The 18,375-nt window shown below is 37.2% G+C and overlaps 1 protein-coding gene across 3 annotated transcripts in view; it reads left to right on the forward strand.

The window, feature by feature from the left end:
* The window catches only part of LOC101289061 (plasma membrane ascorbate-dependent reductase CYBRD1), a 39,136-nt gene extending 21,236 nt beyond the window's left edge, over window positions 1–17,900 (forward strand). For 2 of the 3 annotated variants that reach the window (XM_033423569.2, XM_004267292.4), the window contains exons 3-4: window positions 13,329–13,483; window positions 14,187–17,900. In XM_033423569.2, coding sequence (XP_033279460.1) covers window positions 13,329–13,483; window positions 14,187–14,487 — 456 coding nt within the window. In that variant the 3' untranslated portion in view covers window positions 14,488–17,900. The remainder of the gene's footprint in view (window positions 1–13,328; window positions 13,484–14,186) is intronic. The other variant, XM_004267293.4, reaches the window with a different exon arrangement.
* The last annotated feature ends 475 nt before the right edge of the window (window positions 17,901–18,375 follow it).

Below are 18,375 nucleotides of genomic sequence, written 5' to 3' on the forward strand. Positions count from 1 at the left end.
AGAGGGTTTATGTTCTGAGTACAGTAGTTAAAATGGATTAGATAAAATGCCTTTAGTGCGTTAGTTATATGCCAAGGCATTCTCTGAACATCTGGAAAGATATGCATCAGAATGTTAACAGAAACGATCTCTAGGTGGCTGGATTCCAGTTGATTATTTTTCTATTCACTTTTTGTATCTTCTAAATACACATGCATTTCTGTATAACAATAAAAGCTTTTAAAGCTAAAAAAAAAAGTTTCCTATACTAGATATACCTTTTAATCTGGAATTTCTAAAAACCAATTTATACTGTGCTCTATATCTTAATATATAAGATTAAGAAATATCTAGGAATTAGCAAAAAAGAGAATATTTATTGGAAAATATATGGGTCTTAGATAAAATGGTTCTCAGAGGAATATAGGCTTAAATGCCTTTATTTATTGAAAGAAAAACTTAATATATGTAAATGGAGTATTCACTTAAGAAACTGAAGTTCAATTATATCTCGATAAAACCAGGAGAAAAAAAAAGAAACTAAAAGAGAACAGCAAAATATACAAGGAAAAGTAAACACCAAAAAAAAAAAAAATCCGTGAACAGTTGTATTAGTTTTCTATTGTTGCTATAACAATTACCACAAACGTAGTGGCTTAAAACAACCCAAATATATTACCTCACAGTTTCTCTACATCAGAAGTCCAGATTGGCTTGGCTGGTTTCTCTGCTTAGGGTCTTACAAGGTCAAAATCAAGGTGTTAGCTGGCCTGGGCTCTTATGGAAAGACTCTGGGGTAGAATCACCTCCCAAGCTAATTTAGGTTGTTGGCAAAATCTAGTTCCTTGCGGTTGTAAGACTGAGGTCCCCATACTGTCACTGACTGTGGGCTGAGGGTTGTCCTTAGCTTCTCTCTCTGTTCCTTGCACATGGCCCCCTCTGTCTCACTGGCTTGGAATCTCTCTGACTTCTCCTTCTTTCTCCTCTTCATCTCTTCTTTCTCCAGCCAAAGTTCTCTGTTTTTGAAAGGGTTCATGTAATTAGATTGGGCTGCCCAGATAATCCAGGGTTTTCTCCCAATCAGAAAATCCATAACCTTAATTACATCAGCGAGGCATCTTTTGCCATGTAACATAACGTATTCATAGCTTGCAGGGATTAAGTTGTGGACATCTTTGGGAGGTGGCATGATTTAGCCTATCACAACCATAAATTAAAAATAGAAGAAATTACAAATAAAATGAAAAGCTGGTTCTTTAAAACAAGTAGAATAAAATAGATAAACCACTGCAAATCTGATTGAAAAAAAGCACAATATACAACATTAAGAATAAGAAAGAAATATAGTCATAGATATAAATAATATTTTAAAATTAGGACAGTTTATTAAATTTATTAAATTATTAATATATGGTAATATTCTTAAAAATCTTAAAGAAAGAAAAAAGGATTGTTTTCTTGCCAAATATAAACGACCAAATTTGACCCAAGAGGAACTAGAAAACCTAAACAGACCAATAACATTATAAGCAACTGGTAAGATCATTTGAAATCTATCACTAAAAAAGACATCAGGTCCAGATTGTTTTATACCTTTGACCTACAAGGAACAGATACTTTAAACTGATCCAGTACACTGGGAGAAAACAAGCTCCTCTTAGATGTTGCCCCGTTGTGCACTCCATACTTCACATCTAAGGTGGCAGCTCTGATGATAAACACCTTTACCAATATCAAACAGCAAACATCAGCTTAAACTGTGAAATACTGAAGACACCTCCATTAAATAAATAAGACATTGATGCTTGGTACCTTTGTCATTCAACTTTGTTTTAGAGGTTTTAGCTAATGCATAAGATAATGAAAAAAATCTGTATAAATAATAGAAAATTTGTGACATTTTTCCTGTTTGCAGATCATATAATACATGTTTAGAAACACAAGAGATAGCTAAAATAATGAGAGAATTTGGAAAGGTATCTGGATATAAGATAGCCATGCAGAATCCAATAACTTTTGCCCATGCTAGAAATAACCATTTAGAATAAGAAGTAGAATCCTGTAAATCTTATAGTAGAATACTATAAAAACTTATTGAAAAACAGAAAACATGGTATGAATAGAAGGATACCATGTTACTGAAAGAGAAAAATTAATATAGAAATATCCTTCCCTCTTCAACTAATATTTATAGTTAATATAATTCTAATTTTAAACCCAATGGGAGTTTTAAACTTTATGCAGAAGAACAAGTACCCAAGGATAACCAAGAAAATTTTGAAGAAGAGAAGGGAGACCTGCTTTATTCAAAACAAGGTATTCACACAGGAATAAACAAAATATATCCATGGCAAGAACAAAGAGGATAGAAACAGCCCAAGTGTGTATAAGAACTTTTTCTATGACACTATGGTATTTCAATTTACCAGGGAAAGAATGCTTATTTAATCAATGTTACCTTCATAATTGGCTATCCATTTGGAAAAAACCAACCAAACAAAAAGACTCTGTACATCACACAAAAGAAAAAAAAATTCCAGATGCAGTAGATTAAAGGTATGAGTATAAAAAATCCAAAATCAGTGAAAAGAGAAAAAGAAAATTAAGAAGCATATAATCTGTATAATATTGAGGTAGGGGAGGCCATAAGGTTGACAAGAAATCTAAAAACCATAAAGGAAAAGAAAGACATTTATGACTACATAAAATTTTTTTTTAATTATAGTCATTTCTCAGTATCTTTGGGGGATTGTTTCCAGGACCCCCTCGGACACCAAAATCCAGGGATGCTCAAGTTTCTTGTATAAAATGGTGTAGTATTTGCATGTAACCTGCACACATCCTCCCATATACTTTAAATCATCTCTAGATTACTTACAATACCTAATAATGTAAATGCTCTGTAAATATAATGTAAATCCTATATAAATAGTTGCTGGTCTGTGGCCAATTCAAATTTTGCTTTTTGGAACTTTCCAGAATTTGTTTTTTTGGAATATTTTTGATCTGTGGTTGGTGGAATTTATGTATGCTGAGCCCATGGCTATGGAGGGCTGACTGTATATGTGACAAAAGATATTCAAGTCAGCAGGAACTGCACAAGGAGATATGGGGAATAATCATGTCATGTGTTAAGGGTTAATGTGTTTAATATACAAAACAACTCCTAAAAATTAATAATAAAAAGTCAATCTAATAGAGCAATGAACAAAAGAGTTGAACAGGCAGTTCAAAGAAGAATTAAATCACCAATGAGCATATGATAAAATGTCCAACCTCACTAAGAAGTTAGGGAAATGTAAGTTAAAACAACAATAAAGTAACATTTTCTCCCATGAGACTGACAGAACAACAATAGTGATATCCATTGCTATCATAGATGTGAGGTAAGGATGAACTTCTGCCCTGCTGGTGGGAAAGTGAATTGCCACCGAATTAGGGAAGTAGTTTGTTAATATCTATTATTTTTTTAAAAAATATACTTACTCTTACACAACATTGTAAATCAACCATACTCCAGTAAAAATTTAAAGTATATATATATATATATATATATATATATATATATATATATATATATATATATATACTTACTCCTTACTCTTTAACATAGTGATCCCACATTTGGGGAGAGTGGAAATAAAATACTGTCACAAAAGGAACTCTAAGAAGGATTTTTAGTGTGGCAATGTTTGCAGGAAACGGGAAGCAACCTAAATGTCCATCAACAAGGGAATGGCTAAATAATTTGTGGTAAATCCATGTTGAATATTATACAGCTGTTACAAAGAACGTAACTATGTCTACTGATCAAGAGTGAAATCAGGGACTTCCCTGGTGGTGCAGTTGTTAAGAATCTGCCTGCCAATGCAGGGGACACGGGTTCCATCCCTAGTCCAGGAAGATCGCACATGCCGGGGAGCAACTAAGCCTGTGCACCACAACTACTGAGCCCTAGAGCCTACACTACTGAGCCCACGTGCCACAATTACTGAGGCCCGCAACGCCTAGAGCCTGTGCTCCGCAACAAGAGAAGCCACTGCAATGAGAAGCTCACTCACCACAACGAAGAGTAGCCCCTGCTCACCACAACTAGAGAAAGACCGTGCGCAGCAACAAAGACCCAACACAGCCAAAAATAAATAGATAAATAAATATTTTTTTAAAAAGGAGGAAAGAAAGGGGGCTAGCAACAAAGCAATACAACCAATACAAGCTGAAAAGTCTTCACCCTTCCTCGTGTTTGTCTATGAATTGCAAAGCATTTTAAGTTGTAGGTATTTTTTCTATTTGTGAGATCTAGCCTCTGGGAGATTTCTAAAAAAATAACAAACCATTGTGTGTATGTAGAAGTTATGAATCATAATAAAGTTAACTCATGATTCCACCGTCCAACTTAATTTAGAAAACATAGAACACCTCCTCACCCCCAACTTGATCCCACATCTTTCTACCCATCCCAACCCCTGGAGGTAACCATTCTCCAGAAGTTTTTTTCTCATTCCTGTTTTCCTTTATAATTTTACCACATACTGTAAATTCCCAAACAATATGTTTAGTTTTTATTTTTTACTTTTTAAAAAGCAGTATCAAATGTATTCAATTACAACTTTTTTTTTCTTTCTACTGATTCAACTATATTGATTCCTCTAGGTGTAGTTTATTCATTTTTACTTGTTTTTTTTCCTCAAATAATTTTTTTTAAAAATTAATTTATTTTTGGCTGCTCTGGTTCTTCGTTGCTGTGCACGGCGAGTAGGGGTTACTCTTTGTTGCGGTGCACAGGCTTCTCATTGCGGTGGCTTCTCTTGTTGTGGAGCACGGGCTCTAGGCACGCAGGCTTCAGTAGTTGCGGCACCTGGGATCAGTAGTGGTGGCACACGGGCTTAGTTGCTCTGTGGCATGTGGGATCTTCCCGGACCAGGGCTTGAACCCATGTCCCTTGCATTGGCAGGCGGATTCTAAACACTGTGCCACCAGGGAAGCCCTTCATTTTTACTTTTGTATTCCACTTTATAAATAAGCCATACATTTACTTATCTATTGTCCTGCTATTAGACATTTGGGCAATTTTCAATTGTTTTCTGTTACAAACAATGCTGCACTGAACATTCATATACACATCTCTTGGTCCTCATATGCAAAGGTTTCTCTGGCGGTATACTTAGGACTGCAGTTATATACTCAGTCTAAAAGAGTAACATCAACTTGTTTGCCAAAGTTGGATGACCCAAGTGTGTTCCTGCCAGCAGCAAATAAGAGTTCCCATATGGCACATCCTTGCCAGCATGCATCCTCTGCAAACTTAAAATATTGCCGAACTAGTGGGTATAAAAGGGTGTCTTCTTGTGGTTTTATTGTTTATTTCACTGATTGCTTATGGTTCACCTCTAAAAAAATACCTGTTCATGTCTTTTGTCCATTTCAAAAATGAGTTTGTTTTCCTTTTTCTTAAAGATTTATAGATGTTCTGTGTCAAATTCCTTTTCATTTATATGTATTGCATATATCTTCAAGCTTTTGAAACTTGTATTTTCTCTTTTGTTAGTACTTTTTGACAAATAGGAATTCTCAATTTTTTTTTTTTTCTTTTTTTTTTGCGCGGGCCTCTCACTGTTGTGGCCTCTCCTGTTGCGGAGCACAGGCTCCGGACGCGCAGGCTCAGCGGCCATGGCTCACGGGCCCAGCCGCTCCACGGCATGTGGGATCCTCCCGGACCGGGGCACGAACCCGTGTCCCCTGCATCGGCAGGCAGACTCTCAACCACTGCGCCACCAGGGAAGCCCAGGAATTCTCAATTTTAATGAAATGAATTAATCATCTTTTCCTTTAAGGTTATTATTTTTTGTTTTGATGCCTTGTGTATGAAATCCTTCCCTACCCTGAGGTCAAAACAAACGAGATTCTCAGGTTCTCCTCCAGACCTCCTGGATCAGAAAGTCTGGGTTGGTTGGGGGTGGGGGCGAGCCCAGTAGTATGTGCTTTCATAGGCCCTACAGGTGATTCAGAGGCGCACTGATATTTGAGAGCAATTGGTCTAAGAGAAAAGCCTACAAATAGCCAAGAGGTTACATTACAGTAATATTATTGGAAACTTTAATTTCTCTTATGTTTTCTAAGAATATTAAAGTTTTGTCTTTAAGTATTTAATTCATTTAGAAGTAACTTAGTTCATGAAGTGATATTGTTATCTAGCTTCATTTTTTTCCATAATGATAAACTCTTTCCCTGGCATCATTTATTGAATCGTCCCTGTCTTTGCCACTTATCTGCACTGCCAGTTTTGTCGTATGTCTTTTCCTCTGTGTCTTAGCCAGTGGAATTGAAGAGTATAGAAGTATTGAAGTATATTAGAAGTATTTACGAGGTATAGAATAGAGGTAGAGATAAAAATCTTTGAATTGTTCTTATTTTAAAGAGAATACTTCTAATATTTCACTATTCAGTGCAGATGTTTCACATTTCCTCTAATTCCAGTTTGTGAAACCATTTTGTTTTTCTATCGAAATCATGAATGGATGTAGAATTTTTTGTGTATGTTGAGATGAATATGGTTTTTCCTCTTTAATTTGTTAATGTAATCAATCACATCATTAGATTTTCTAATATTAAGCTTGGGTGAATTGAAAACATTTTTAATTGTTTCAAGATTCTCTTTTGCCCTCTGAAATATTCAGATTCTTATCTCCGGTTGTTTTATTTGTGTGCTAACTAGGCTTCTCAGAAATGTCATGTCACAACTTTCTGACTTTTGTTTAGCAGGAGAAAATGTGGTCCCTGGCTTCTTCCTTGCTCAGATCCAGAGAGCTGGTAGTATTTAAGAACACAGGACTTGGACTCAGGAAGACCTCAGTTTGAATCAGTTTCATTCATTTGTAATTTGTGACCTTGGACATGGTATTGAACTTTTTCAGACTTAGTTTGCTCACCTAGAAATTAAGATTTTCATACATCCTTCACAACATCATAAGAACCAAAGACAAATAATGCATGGAAAGGCTCAGCCTAGGGCTTAGCGTACTGGAATGACACAAGTAAGCTGTTGTTATTAGAAGTGTAAGTCTTGTGGTAGGCTCCTTTATGACCTGAAGATGGCATTTTTCATTTCAACTATAGATCATAGACACCTTCATGGTTGAGAATATGCATTTTATGTCATTGAAGTTTTATTCCTAAATCCATCCATTTATTCAACAGAGTTAAATACCTGCTATGCGTCAGATACCTGTCTAAGTTATGGGGCATACATTGTTCCACAAGACACGCATGGGCCCAAAGAGACATGCTCTCTGCCCTCATGAAGCTTACAGGGGAAGACAGGTCATTGAGTATTTGGTAGATTGGGTGGGTATGGAGTGTTCTAGGAGAGCTCTCATATGGTATAGAGAATAAAGGAAGTCAGATCAAGAACTGGAGTCATGAGGTCTGTGGTCAAAGCAGAAAGAGTATTCTATGAATGGAATAGTATATGGGTAAAAATTTGCTTTATTTGAGAAACCAGAAGGAGTTTGAGCTGCCTGGAGTGGGGTATGGAAGATGAATTGGAGGCTGGACAGGGATAAATTTAGGGAGACTAGGTTGAAGATGTTTACAAAGGTTCTGATGAGAAATGATGGTGGCCTGGAGGAGTAGCAATAGCAGTTAGCAAAGCGTATAGTTCCTAAAGATATTTAGGAGGTAGAATTAATGAGATTTGGAAAGTCAGTGATACAGGGGATGAGAGAGAGTCACTTTCAGGCTTGAAAAAGTGGGGGTGGGATGAGAAAGGGAACATTAGAGGGGGAGGAGAGGGCTTTAGGAGTGCCAGATGCAACTGAGAAGTCAAGGAAAATAAGGTCTAAAAACTATCCATTGGATTTAGTGATCTGGAAGTCACTGATGACCCTGGAGAGCAGTTTCCTTGGTGGGCAGAAGCCAGATTTCAGTAAATTGAACAGGAAATAGAAGGTGATGTTGACTGAAAGAAAATGCACAACATAAGAGCTGTGAGTTTAAGTTTTATTCAGGGTCTTACTGAGGACTATAGTGTGGGAGACAATCACTCAGTAGCTCTGAGTAAACTGCTCCAAAGAGGCAGGAGAGAAGCCAGTAAGTATATATGTGATTTGGGGCTTGGGAATACATGCAGTCAAGTAACATCTTGGTAAAAGATTACTGCTAGTCCCAAAGAACAGATATCTCAAGTTTATGACTTTAGTGTTTTTCTAATGTATGGGAAGATGCAAGAGTCTGAGCTCATTAGAATTCTTCCTGAGATGTACATCTAACTATCTAAGGGGCCTATTTGTCCAAAGAACAGAGCATCCTGTTTATGTCTTCCTTTCCTCTGTCTGTTGGTCAGTGACTGCAGCAGGTTAATCCTTGTAGAATTGGGTATTGAGCAAAATTCTCTTTTTTCCTCCTTTGTTTACAGTGAGAAAATAGAGACAACTCAATAAAGAGGTTTGGGTAAGAAGGGGAAGCGAAAGAGAGGTTGGTAACTGGTCAGAGACAAGAGTCAAGTCAGGTGCTTGGGTGCTTTCTTTTTTACTTCATTTTGTTGGGAGAAGCTTGGGCATGTTAAAATGCTCACTGGATAGCACCATAGAGAAGGAAAGGTAGTGAATACTGGAGAGATGCAATAATTTATAGCTATGTCTTCAAGAAGTAGGTTGTGGAGACTGCTGGAAAATTGGAGGACACCAACTCCATTGCAACTGAAGAAGGAAAGGAATTGTTCGCTTGGGATGGTTTTTTGGTTTGTTCCGTTTGGTGGCAGAAAAATGAGGCTCTTCTCTGAAGTTGCCTCTGTTTTCCCATGAGGTGGTAGTAGGATCATCTGCCAATAGTGGGGAGGCACACAAGAGAGCCAGAGGTTTGTGTCTGGGAGAAACATGGAGGACCAGTTGATAAATCATACAGTAGGAGGATTGTTGAGCAGCACGGAAGTGCTTATAGCCATGAGCATCATAACCATGAATTTATAGTGATGCTAGTCCCCTTGACTGCATGATTTATTCCAGTGGGACCTAGCATACCAGGGGTAGTCCTGAAGATGTCTGAGCCAGGTTGAGGTATTGCCAGGTGGACTTGATGAAAGACAGTGTAGCAAGAAAATGTAGGATATTGACAGGAGACTTCAATTTGAATGTCTGTCATTTCTTTTTACAAAAAACTATGGATATATTCTAGTTGGTTCTGATTAGGTGTTTTTACCCCTAGAAAATATGCTGTTATGTTTGAAAAACACAACTTGCAAATAACCTAAGACAGAGCTTCTCAAAGAGTGGTCCCTAGGACAGCAGCATTAGCATTACCAGGGGAGTTAGAAATAGATTCTTAGGCTCCACTCCAGACCTACTGAGTCAGAAACTCTAGGGATGTGGCCCAGAAATATGAGCTTTAAATGAAGGAATGAGTGAATATAGTTATCCTTCAGTAACCGCGAGGGATTGGTTCCAGGACCCCCATGGATACCAAAATCTGTGGATGCTCAAGTCCCTTATATAAAATGGTGTAGGGACTTCCCTGGTGGCACAGTGGTTGAGAATCCGCCTGCCAGTGCAGGGGACACGGGTTCAAGCCCTGGTCCAGGAAGATCCCACATGCTGTGGAACAACTAAGCCCATGCGCCACAACTGCTGAGCCTGCACTCTAGAGACCGTGTGTCACAACTACTGAAGCCCACGCACCTAGAGCCTGTGCTCTGTAGCAAGAGAAGCCACCACAATGAGACGCCTGCATACCGCAACGAAGAGTAGCCCCCGCTCGCCACAACTAGAGAAAGCCCGTGCGCAGCAACAAAGACCCAATGCAGCCAAAAATAAATAAATAAATTTATATTAAAAAAAAATGGTGTAGTATTTGCATATAACCCATGCATATCCTCCTGTATACTTTAAATCATCTCTAGGTTACTTGTAATACCTAATACAATGTAAATGCTATGTAAAAAATTGCCTGGCAAATTCAAATTTTGCTTTTTGGAACTTTATGGAAATTAAAAAAAATATTTTCCATCAGGGCTTCCCTGGTGGCGCAGTGGTTGAGAGTCTGCCTGCCGATGCGGGGGACACGGGTTCGTGCCCCGGTGCGGGAGGATCCCACATGCCGCGGAGCGGCTGGGCCAGTGAGCCATGGCCGCCGGGCCTTTGCGTCTGGAGCCTGTGCTCCGCGATGGGAGAGGCCGCGGCAGTGAGAAGCCCGCCTACCAAAAAAAAAAAAAAATTTTCCATCAGCAGTTGGTTGAATCTCTGCTGGCTATATATACAATAGCAGAAAAATGAAGAGGAGCTGGGAGGAGCCTCCATATAATAATCTGTAAATCACTTGATTCACATTAAATCCACCTGTACCCTTAAAGAAAAGCAAATCAAACCTAATACAAAAGCTAGCTAAGCAGATGTTTCCTCGTCTCATTAATGACTTTTGCAAATAAAAGCTTTTATTATGTCTAAAAGTTTACACATATCTTTTTTTTAAAAACTCATCTGTTTCATAAAGTGAGATAAAACTGGCATAGTAAAATACATTTGTATCTTTAAAGGACAATAATAATCAACTGAGAAAAGCCCAGATATCTAACACAGGAACTTTAAAAGTAAACTTTCATTGTATATTTCTAATTATAAAAGTAATATACATTTATTTAAAATTTTATAAAATCAGAAAAATCCTCAAATCACTGATAATGCCATAATCTAGAGATATCATTATATTTTGGTTTATTTCCTTTAGGCTCTTATTATGCCCATGAATATATAGTTAAGAAAAAAATTTAAGCATAATTAGAATCATACTACATCTTCACTTTCATATCTAAATAATAACTTTTTAAATGAGATTTTACTTTTCTTTAGCTCTCCTAAGAACTCCATAGTGGTGAAGAGCAGTTTTCTGTAGGTGATGGTTCCTAAACTCTGGAGCACTTCGTTTACACTTAATAAGTGTTTGTAGACTGAAGGTAGCAGTCTACTGCCTTCACTTTTAGGGATTTTCCAGAATGCACTTAACCCATATCTCTGAAATAACTTGAGCGAATCAAAAGCAGTGGTCTTCAGACTGCAACATGTAGCAAGAATCACCCTGGCATTCCATCAAAATGCAGATTCCTAAACACTACTTCCAGAAATTCTGATTTAGCAGATTTGGATGTGGCACAGGGATCTCTTTAAATAAACACCTTAAGAGTTTCTGATACAGGTCTTCTATGAACAACATTTCAAGAAACACTGACTTAAAGGAACTTAAGGATTTTGTAATATTCAGTCCACTAGGATTTAAGTTGCCCTATTACTTGTAAGATAGTAAGGCTAAGATGGTTAAAAGGAAATAGAGAATGATTAATATAAATTTTAACTTTTTATAAGCTATTATACATTTGCATAATTTGGAACCCTTTTAATCAAAGTTAAGTGTTCTGTAATTTTTTCCTTTCCTTTTAAAAGTAATTTTCTGTTGTTGAAAAAAAAATGTTTTCATGGGGAAAGTAAGATTTAGGAGAGTTAAATCGTCCTGGGGTCCTGTATGCAAATTTCTGGTGTACCATCTACTTAGATCATTAAGCTTTATGGGATTACAAGAGACACACATGATAAATCCTGAAAGAAATAAGAGAAAACAGTAAGAATCATTCAAAACAATAAGAATCTTAGGAATAGAAAGGCAGGATAACAGGAATATGGAAAAATATATATATTTACATGGATAAGTCACAGAAAAGATATGGTGACTTACTCGTAGAAATGTATTTGTGCTAAATCCTTGACAGTCACTCACCTGAGCCCCATTTTTGTATAGAAAGCACAACCTGTACATCAGGATGCTTACCCTTTGATACTAAAAGAATCACTAAAGATCACTGAAGGAGAATTAGGAACACTGAACCACCAAGGGGGACTCTCTGAACCATTTCTAATATACTCAGGCATCTGTGGTATTAATGGACAATAAAATATGCAAATCAGCCTATTGCATGCATTTTCAGTTACTTTCCATTCATTACTGTTGCCTTTACTCTGATTCTAAATGTGTTTTAGGGCATCACACCCCTTCTGCCTTCATTCCTCTCTGTCCCCCGTTAGTCCTTTGATATCAATCAGGAAAAATGAACAGTGATGCTAGTGTTTCTCCTCATTCTCATAGTTGTTTTGTTAGAGTGGTAGATACCAAAGAGATACCTGAAAAAGAAGTCTCTTTAAACTCAGTAACTCAATGGTCACTGAGTCATCTTTATTTTCTGGAGGAGAAGAGATTACTTAATGGGCAGGGGTCTGGGGCAACAAAACAAAACTGTGAAAGCATTAACAGACTTTAGTTTATGTAATAATCTTGTTGTCTTCTCTGCAGAGAAGTATCCCACTAGGGATTTAATTATCAAGGAAATGGAGAGAATTTTCTGCAGAACTCATTTCTTCCTCATAAAACAAAATTGCCAGGTTTTTTCCACATAGTTTTTTAGGTTGAACTGAATAAATGTGTTCTATTGTATTTGGATTTAGTGACTTAAAAATCTTTTACTTCCCTTCCTACTTGGCAACCTTAAGGAAATTGATAAAAAGCAAATAAGTATCAGAATGTTCACTGTAGCCTTGTTAATGATAGCAAAAACTAGAAACAGAAATGTCCATTAATAGGGAACTGAATAATTTGTTACAGTCTTAGAATGTCAGCCATTAAAAAGAATAAACTAGATACATGCATCGATATGAAAAGATCTCCAAGATACACTATTCAGGGAAAAAAGCAATATGCAGAACAAATATGTATAGTAAAATCCCACTTGTACTTTAAAAAACTGTCCCCCTCTCTCTCTTTTTTAAAAAATTTTATTGAAATATAGTTGATTTACAATGTGTTAGTTTCAGGTGTACAGCAAGGTGATTCCGTTTTTTATATATATATATGTATGTATATATACACACACACTGTATATATATACACATACACACACATATATATATTCTTTTTTAGATTCTTTTCCATTATAGGTTATTACAAGGTATTGAGTATAGTTCCCTGTGCTATACAGTAGGTCCTTGTTGTTTATCTGTGCTGTTTATACAGTAGTGTGTATATTTTAGTCCCAACCTCCTATTTCATCCCTTTGGTAACCATAAGTTTGTTTTCTATGTCTGACTTACTCTCTTTTTAAACACACATGTGTGCACACACACACGCTTGTTTAGTCATAGAAATTTTCTGGAAGGATACTCGAGAGAGTGAGTGGAACTGGAATGGGGAAACTTCATTTTATGCCCTTGGTTCTATATGAAATGTTTTCTCATTTTGTACATATTGCTTCTATAATAATTTTAAAATTAGTTAAAACTTACAATTAATTGATAACTTTTGTACTTTTTGATGTTTAGCTTCTCCTAGGTTTTTTTGTCTTTCTGCTTCCTTGGGCTCCACTTTCTCTCCGAGCACTTCTCATGCCCATACATGTTTATTCTGGACTTCTCGTCTTTGGAACAGTGATTGCAACAGTACTTATGGGAGTGACGGAGAAACTGATTTTTGCCCTGTAAGTTGCATAGTTTTCCTAATTGCAATTCTTAAGCTACAAAATGTTAAATACTTGTTCATTGGACAAATATAAATGTAACAAAAATTTTTAAATGTTGAAAATAGAAAATTTAAATATTTTAGAAATGTATTATATTATACATGTGATATAACATTAATAATGCTTGGAAGAAAAGCCAAACAGTCCAACAAATTGTACTACTCTTACAAAACAACTATTGAAGTTATGCATGCCCTTTCAATCGTTTTGATGTGTATGTTTTTATATTAACTGTAATTATGATATACCTACATTTTTGTATCATTTTTAAAATTTTAAGTGATGAAGGTGTTTTAGATGCTATATTATTTTCATACTTATGATTTTTAACAATTTCATACTAATCCATTGAGTGAATTATAGCATATCTTAAATTTCTTCTTAATGTCAAGCTTTAAGGGAATTTACATTGAAGCTGTACCAGTGTGCATTTTGAGCAGATAAATTCAAGACTGTTTGGCATGTTGCTGTATCACCCTAATTTTTTTAAATTTAATTTTATTTTTTTATACAGCAGTTTCTTATTAGTTACGTATTTTATACATATTAGTGTATATATGTCAATCCCAATCTCCCAATTCATCCTCCCCCTCCCTCCCAGCTTTCCCCCCTTGGTGTATCACCCTATTTGTAATTGGACACACTCTCTCCTTTTTTGCAGGAAAAATCCTGCATACAGTACATTCCCACCAGAAGGTGTTTTCACAAATACCCTCGGCCTTCTGATTCTGGTGTTTGGGGCGCTCATTTTTTGGATAGTCACCAGACCACAATGGAAACGTCCTAAAGAACCAAATTCTGTCCTTCTTCAGCCAAACGGAGGCGCTCCAGAGGGAATGGAAGGTTCCATGGCAATGAACTTTGGCAATATGGACAAATCAGATTCAGAGTTAAACAGTGAAGCAGCAGCAAGGAAAAGAAACATCACCCTTGATGAGGCTGGACAGAGATCCACCATGTAAAATGGGCTAGAGATGTAGCCATATAACTTCCATTAGTTCTACAGTTTAGCTTCTCTTATTTAGCCGTAAGATGATTGAGCTCCACAGACTCAATATTTATTCTAATCGTAAAGTAGGATTTCTTGAAAGCATTTGTATTGGTTGAGGCCTATGAACTTACCTGAATTGGAAGGGAGATGATCAATGTAAATAACAGCAGGTGTAAACTGTGGTTATATTACCTTGTTCTTGAGGACCAAAGCATTTAGCACAGTGCCTTGCATAGAACAGATGATCAAAATGTATCTATTGGTTGGTAAATTTGATAAACTGGCAGCTTCCCTGGCCTCTTGTCATGCAGTCATTTTCTGTTAATTCTGGGAGTCCAGTTGTAAAGTTTTGGAATCAGATCATGCATATGTGGGACAGGGTTAATGCTACACAGATGTCATGACTAGAGCACAGAAAAAAATTTAGGAAAGTAACTGGTTCCCTTTTCCCTGTGCCTACCCTTTGCTCCCTCCCCAGCTGGTTTATCCTTAGATTGGCCCTGGAGACCAGGGTTTGTATTAGGGCATTTTGGAGCAGTGATAGGGCTGTAGGTAGCTGAAGATCTTGCCTGGTCGGACCTGGAAGTTTTTCCAAAACTGACTTAATCCCAAGGCTTCCTTGGGTTTGGTATACTTTATGATCCAGATTCTAAACTTAATTAGGATGAGAATATGCCTGAATGCTTAAGCAGTATAAACTACTCCACAAACCTTAAAGAGCACTTTTCCCCAAGTTTCTGGTTTTTTTAAACATGGAACTTACTAAGTGTCAGACACTATTCTAAGCACTTTATAAATCTTAGCTAATTCAACCCCCAGACAAAACTTTTGCGGTAGGCACCATTAAAAGCTCTATTTTACAGATGAGAGATCTGAGGCTTGGAGAGGTTAGTAACTTGCCCAAGGTCACACATCTCAAAACCTGGCAGTTTGGCACCTCAGTTCAGTCCATGATCCTAACCACCTCACTATGCTGTTTTTTCTGTTACATGCTAATTTATACCTGTTTTGACCCACCCGTGGATAAACCTCATTTGGTGGAATGCAGTAGAGTTGTTAAAATTTACCTTCTGGCTCTGTTTCCAAGGCAGATTTCCCAAATAACCAAGGAGAAAGGCCTACCCTTACCTGGAAATTCATCATGGGCACCCTGCCACAGCCAACAAGCCATGGCTTACCTTGATGCCCCTTTGATCTTAAATCTGTCTTGGTAGCAAAGAAAGGTTTAGGCAACAATATCGCTGCTGAACAGCTTTGGGTTTGCAGATAGGAGAGATGGACTTCATGGTCTGCCCTTCCTCAGGGGCAAAAGCTAGGGTCCCTCCTGATTTGGGTGGAATTTTAGGGGACATCTTGTGCTTTGGTTCTCAGTAGCGAATTAAGACTCAGAGATGACAGTTTTCATGCATGAGGCCTCTGTCTAGGCTCTGGGCTGACTTAAATTAAAACCTAGAGTGGCGCCTATGCTGAAATGTTGCTTTTCATTTGGGATTGATTTTTGGTTTCCCTGCAATTTTAAACCATACAGTTTACACCAAATAAACTTAACATTTTTGGTGCTTAGTGAATTTCCTTTTAGGGTAACTGGTAATTACTTCCATAGACTGAGTACAAACTATATTCCGTCACATCCCTGAAGCTTCACAATATCCATTCAAGAGTCCCTCACCAAAACACTGTTTTCTTAATTCTATTTCCAAAATTGGCAATAGTGTCATAAGAATCCCTAGTGCCCAGCCCAATGCCTGGCACGTAGTAGACACATAAATTCAGTATAAGTAGAGCATGCTACAGTTAGGGTGCTAAGTGGAAGGAATAATTGCATTGTCACACACAGACATATTTTGGTGAATGGATATTTCATTACATAGAGGTGCACAAAATTCCAGGGCTTTTTAGGGGGAAGGGAATAGTGGCAGCCCCAAGGATTGAAGCTGCCATTCCATTTCATATAGGCCAAGAAAGAGGTTATTAGTTAAAAGTTAATTATGGATTTGGCACTAGACTATTCTGCTCCATTGAGAAGTATCTGAACACCCCTCATCTCAGCCCTTTATTTTATCCTTCTTGTGGGCTAATGTGAGGGTAATCTTACAGATATTATAGGAACTTCTTCTCTTTCTTTCTCAACCTTTATGAAAACAATGCATAGTCAAATATATCTAGAAAACCTTTCTGTTTGAGACTCTTCTTTTAATGGGCTTTTTATTCTAATGATAATTGTACCTTTATCTTTCAAAAGCTGGTTTGTCCTGCCTAAAGCATCTCCCCCCAAAATTTCTCTTTAAAAAGCCCACAAAAAGAACAGGGGAGAAGAAAGCCTTAGGTATCAGTTCTAAAACAGTGATTGAAATCTTCCCAAATAATTATAGCTTATATCACCTGCAGAGATAGTCTGGCTTGGTTTACCCCATAATCTAATTTCAGAAAAAAAAGCTTTAACATTAATCTAAATCAACACTAAAGCCTTTTGTCTCAAAGGGTTTATTGAGAAACTCAGATGAATATACTTTTTGAATTAATGTTATCAAAAGTGTACAGCTTCCTGTGCACCTTGTGTCAAACTGAATCCACGCTCCAAATCACCTTCTTCCCTTTCCTCTCGTGGTTTCATTTAAGCTGTGTGGGTTGGAAACAGCATCTCAGAGCTTACGATCAAATGACAAAAAAGGTAATTGTACTTTTTAAGGAATACTGACAAGTGGTTTCTGTTTTCTAAAGCAGGGGTCCCCAACCCCTGGGCCGAGGACCAGTACCAGTCCACAGCCTGTTAGGAACTGGGCTGCACGGCAGGAGGTGAGCAGCAGGCGAGTGAGCGAACGAAGCGTAATCTGTCACTCCCCATCGCTCGCATTACTGCCTGAATCATCAACCCCCACTTCCATGTAAAAATTGTCTTCCACAAAATCGGTCCCTGGTGCCAAAAAGGTTGGGGACTGCTTTTCTAAAGGACAAAAATTAAGAGGATGCCTTGTTTTTAATTAGGCTCTTTTCCCTGCTGAGTTGGAAATTCCAGTGCAATACCGGTTGACTACAACTGCCAAATCTGAAAGCCCAAAGTAAAGTTTTTGCTAATTTTATTGCAACATGATGGAATTTTTATCTTTGTATGTCCTTTTTTAGGTAACTCTGACAGAAAACTGTAACTGCTATGTCTTAGAGCTACACATAGGAAAGTAGAAGAAAAACTATTCTTTATCCCCTGCAAGGTACCTGAAAACTTTATGTGGAAAAGATTTCTATGTTTAAATTTGCCTTTTTATCTCAACACATTTATGGAAAAATATTAAATAGCATGAATATTTTATAATTTTGTAGAAAAAAATGCATCTATTTTTTCTTGACTTTGTTTTTATATAGTAATAAAAGTTATTTTGGAAGCTATTGTGTATGTTACAATTTGTCCAGACAAGAAGTTGAAGAAGTTGTAGTCATTGTCCTTTTTTTTTTTTTTGTCCACACCACATGGCATGTGGGATCTTAGTTCCCTGACCAGGGATTGAACCCATGCCCCCTGCATTGGAAGCACAGAGTCTTACCACTGGACTGCCAGGGAAGTCCCTGTAGGCGTTGCTCTGAAAGTCTCTTTCCCAGGTTTTTTTGTTTGTTTTTCAATGGGGAAAATTTTTTTTAAAAGTTTGCTTATTGAAAACGCTGTCAGACTTCTCTATAAATTGTACTCTGAGTACCATACCTTTTACATTGCTAAAAGGATCAGAGGACTGTTTCAAAACTGTCATGGTGTCCTCCATATAGGATCTGAGCTGGAACTATACTCTGTAGTGTGGAAGGAGCCAAGATGTAAGCAATCAAAGCAGACGCAGTTTAAGTTGGGAAAAAACCTATTAAAAGTGCTGGT

Source organism: Orcinus orca, chromosome 7 (genome assembly GCF_937001465.1).
Source record: "Orcinus orca chromosome 7, mOrcOrc1.1, whole genome shotgun sequence".
In the NCBI taxonomy this organism is placed as follows: domain Eukaryota; kingdom Metazoa; phylum Chordata; class Mammalia; order Artiodactyla; family Delphinidae; genus Orcinus; species Orcinus orca.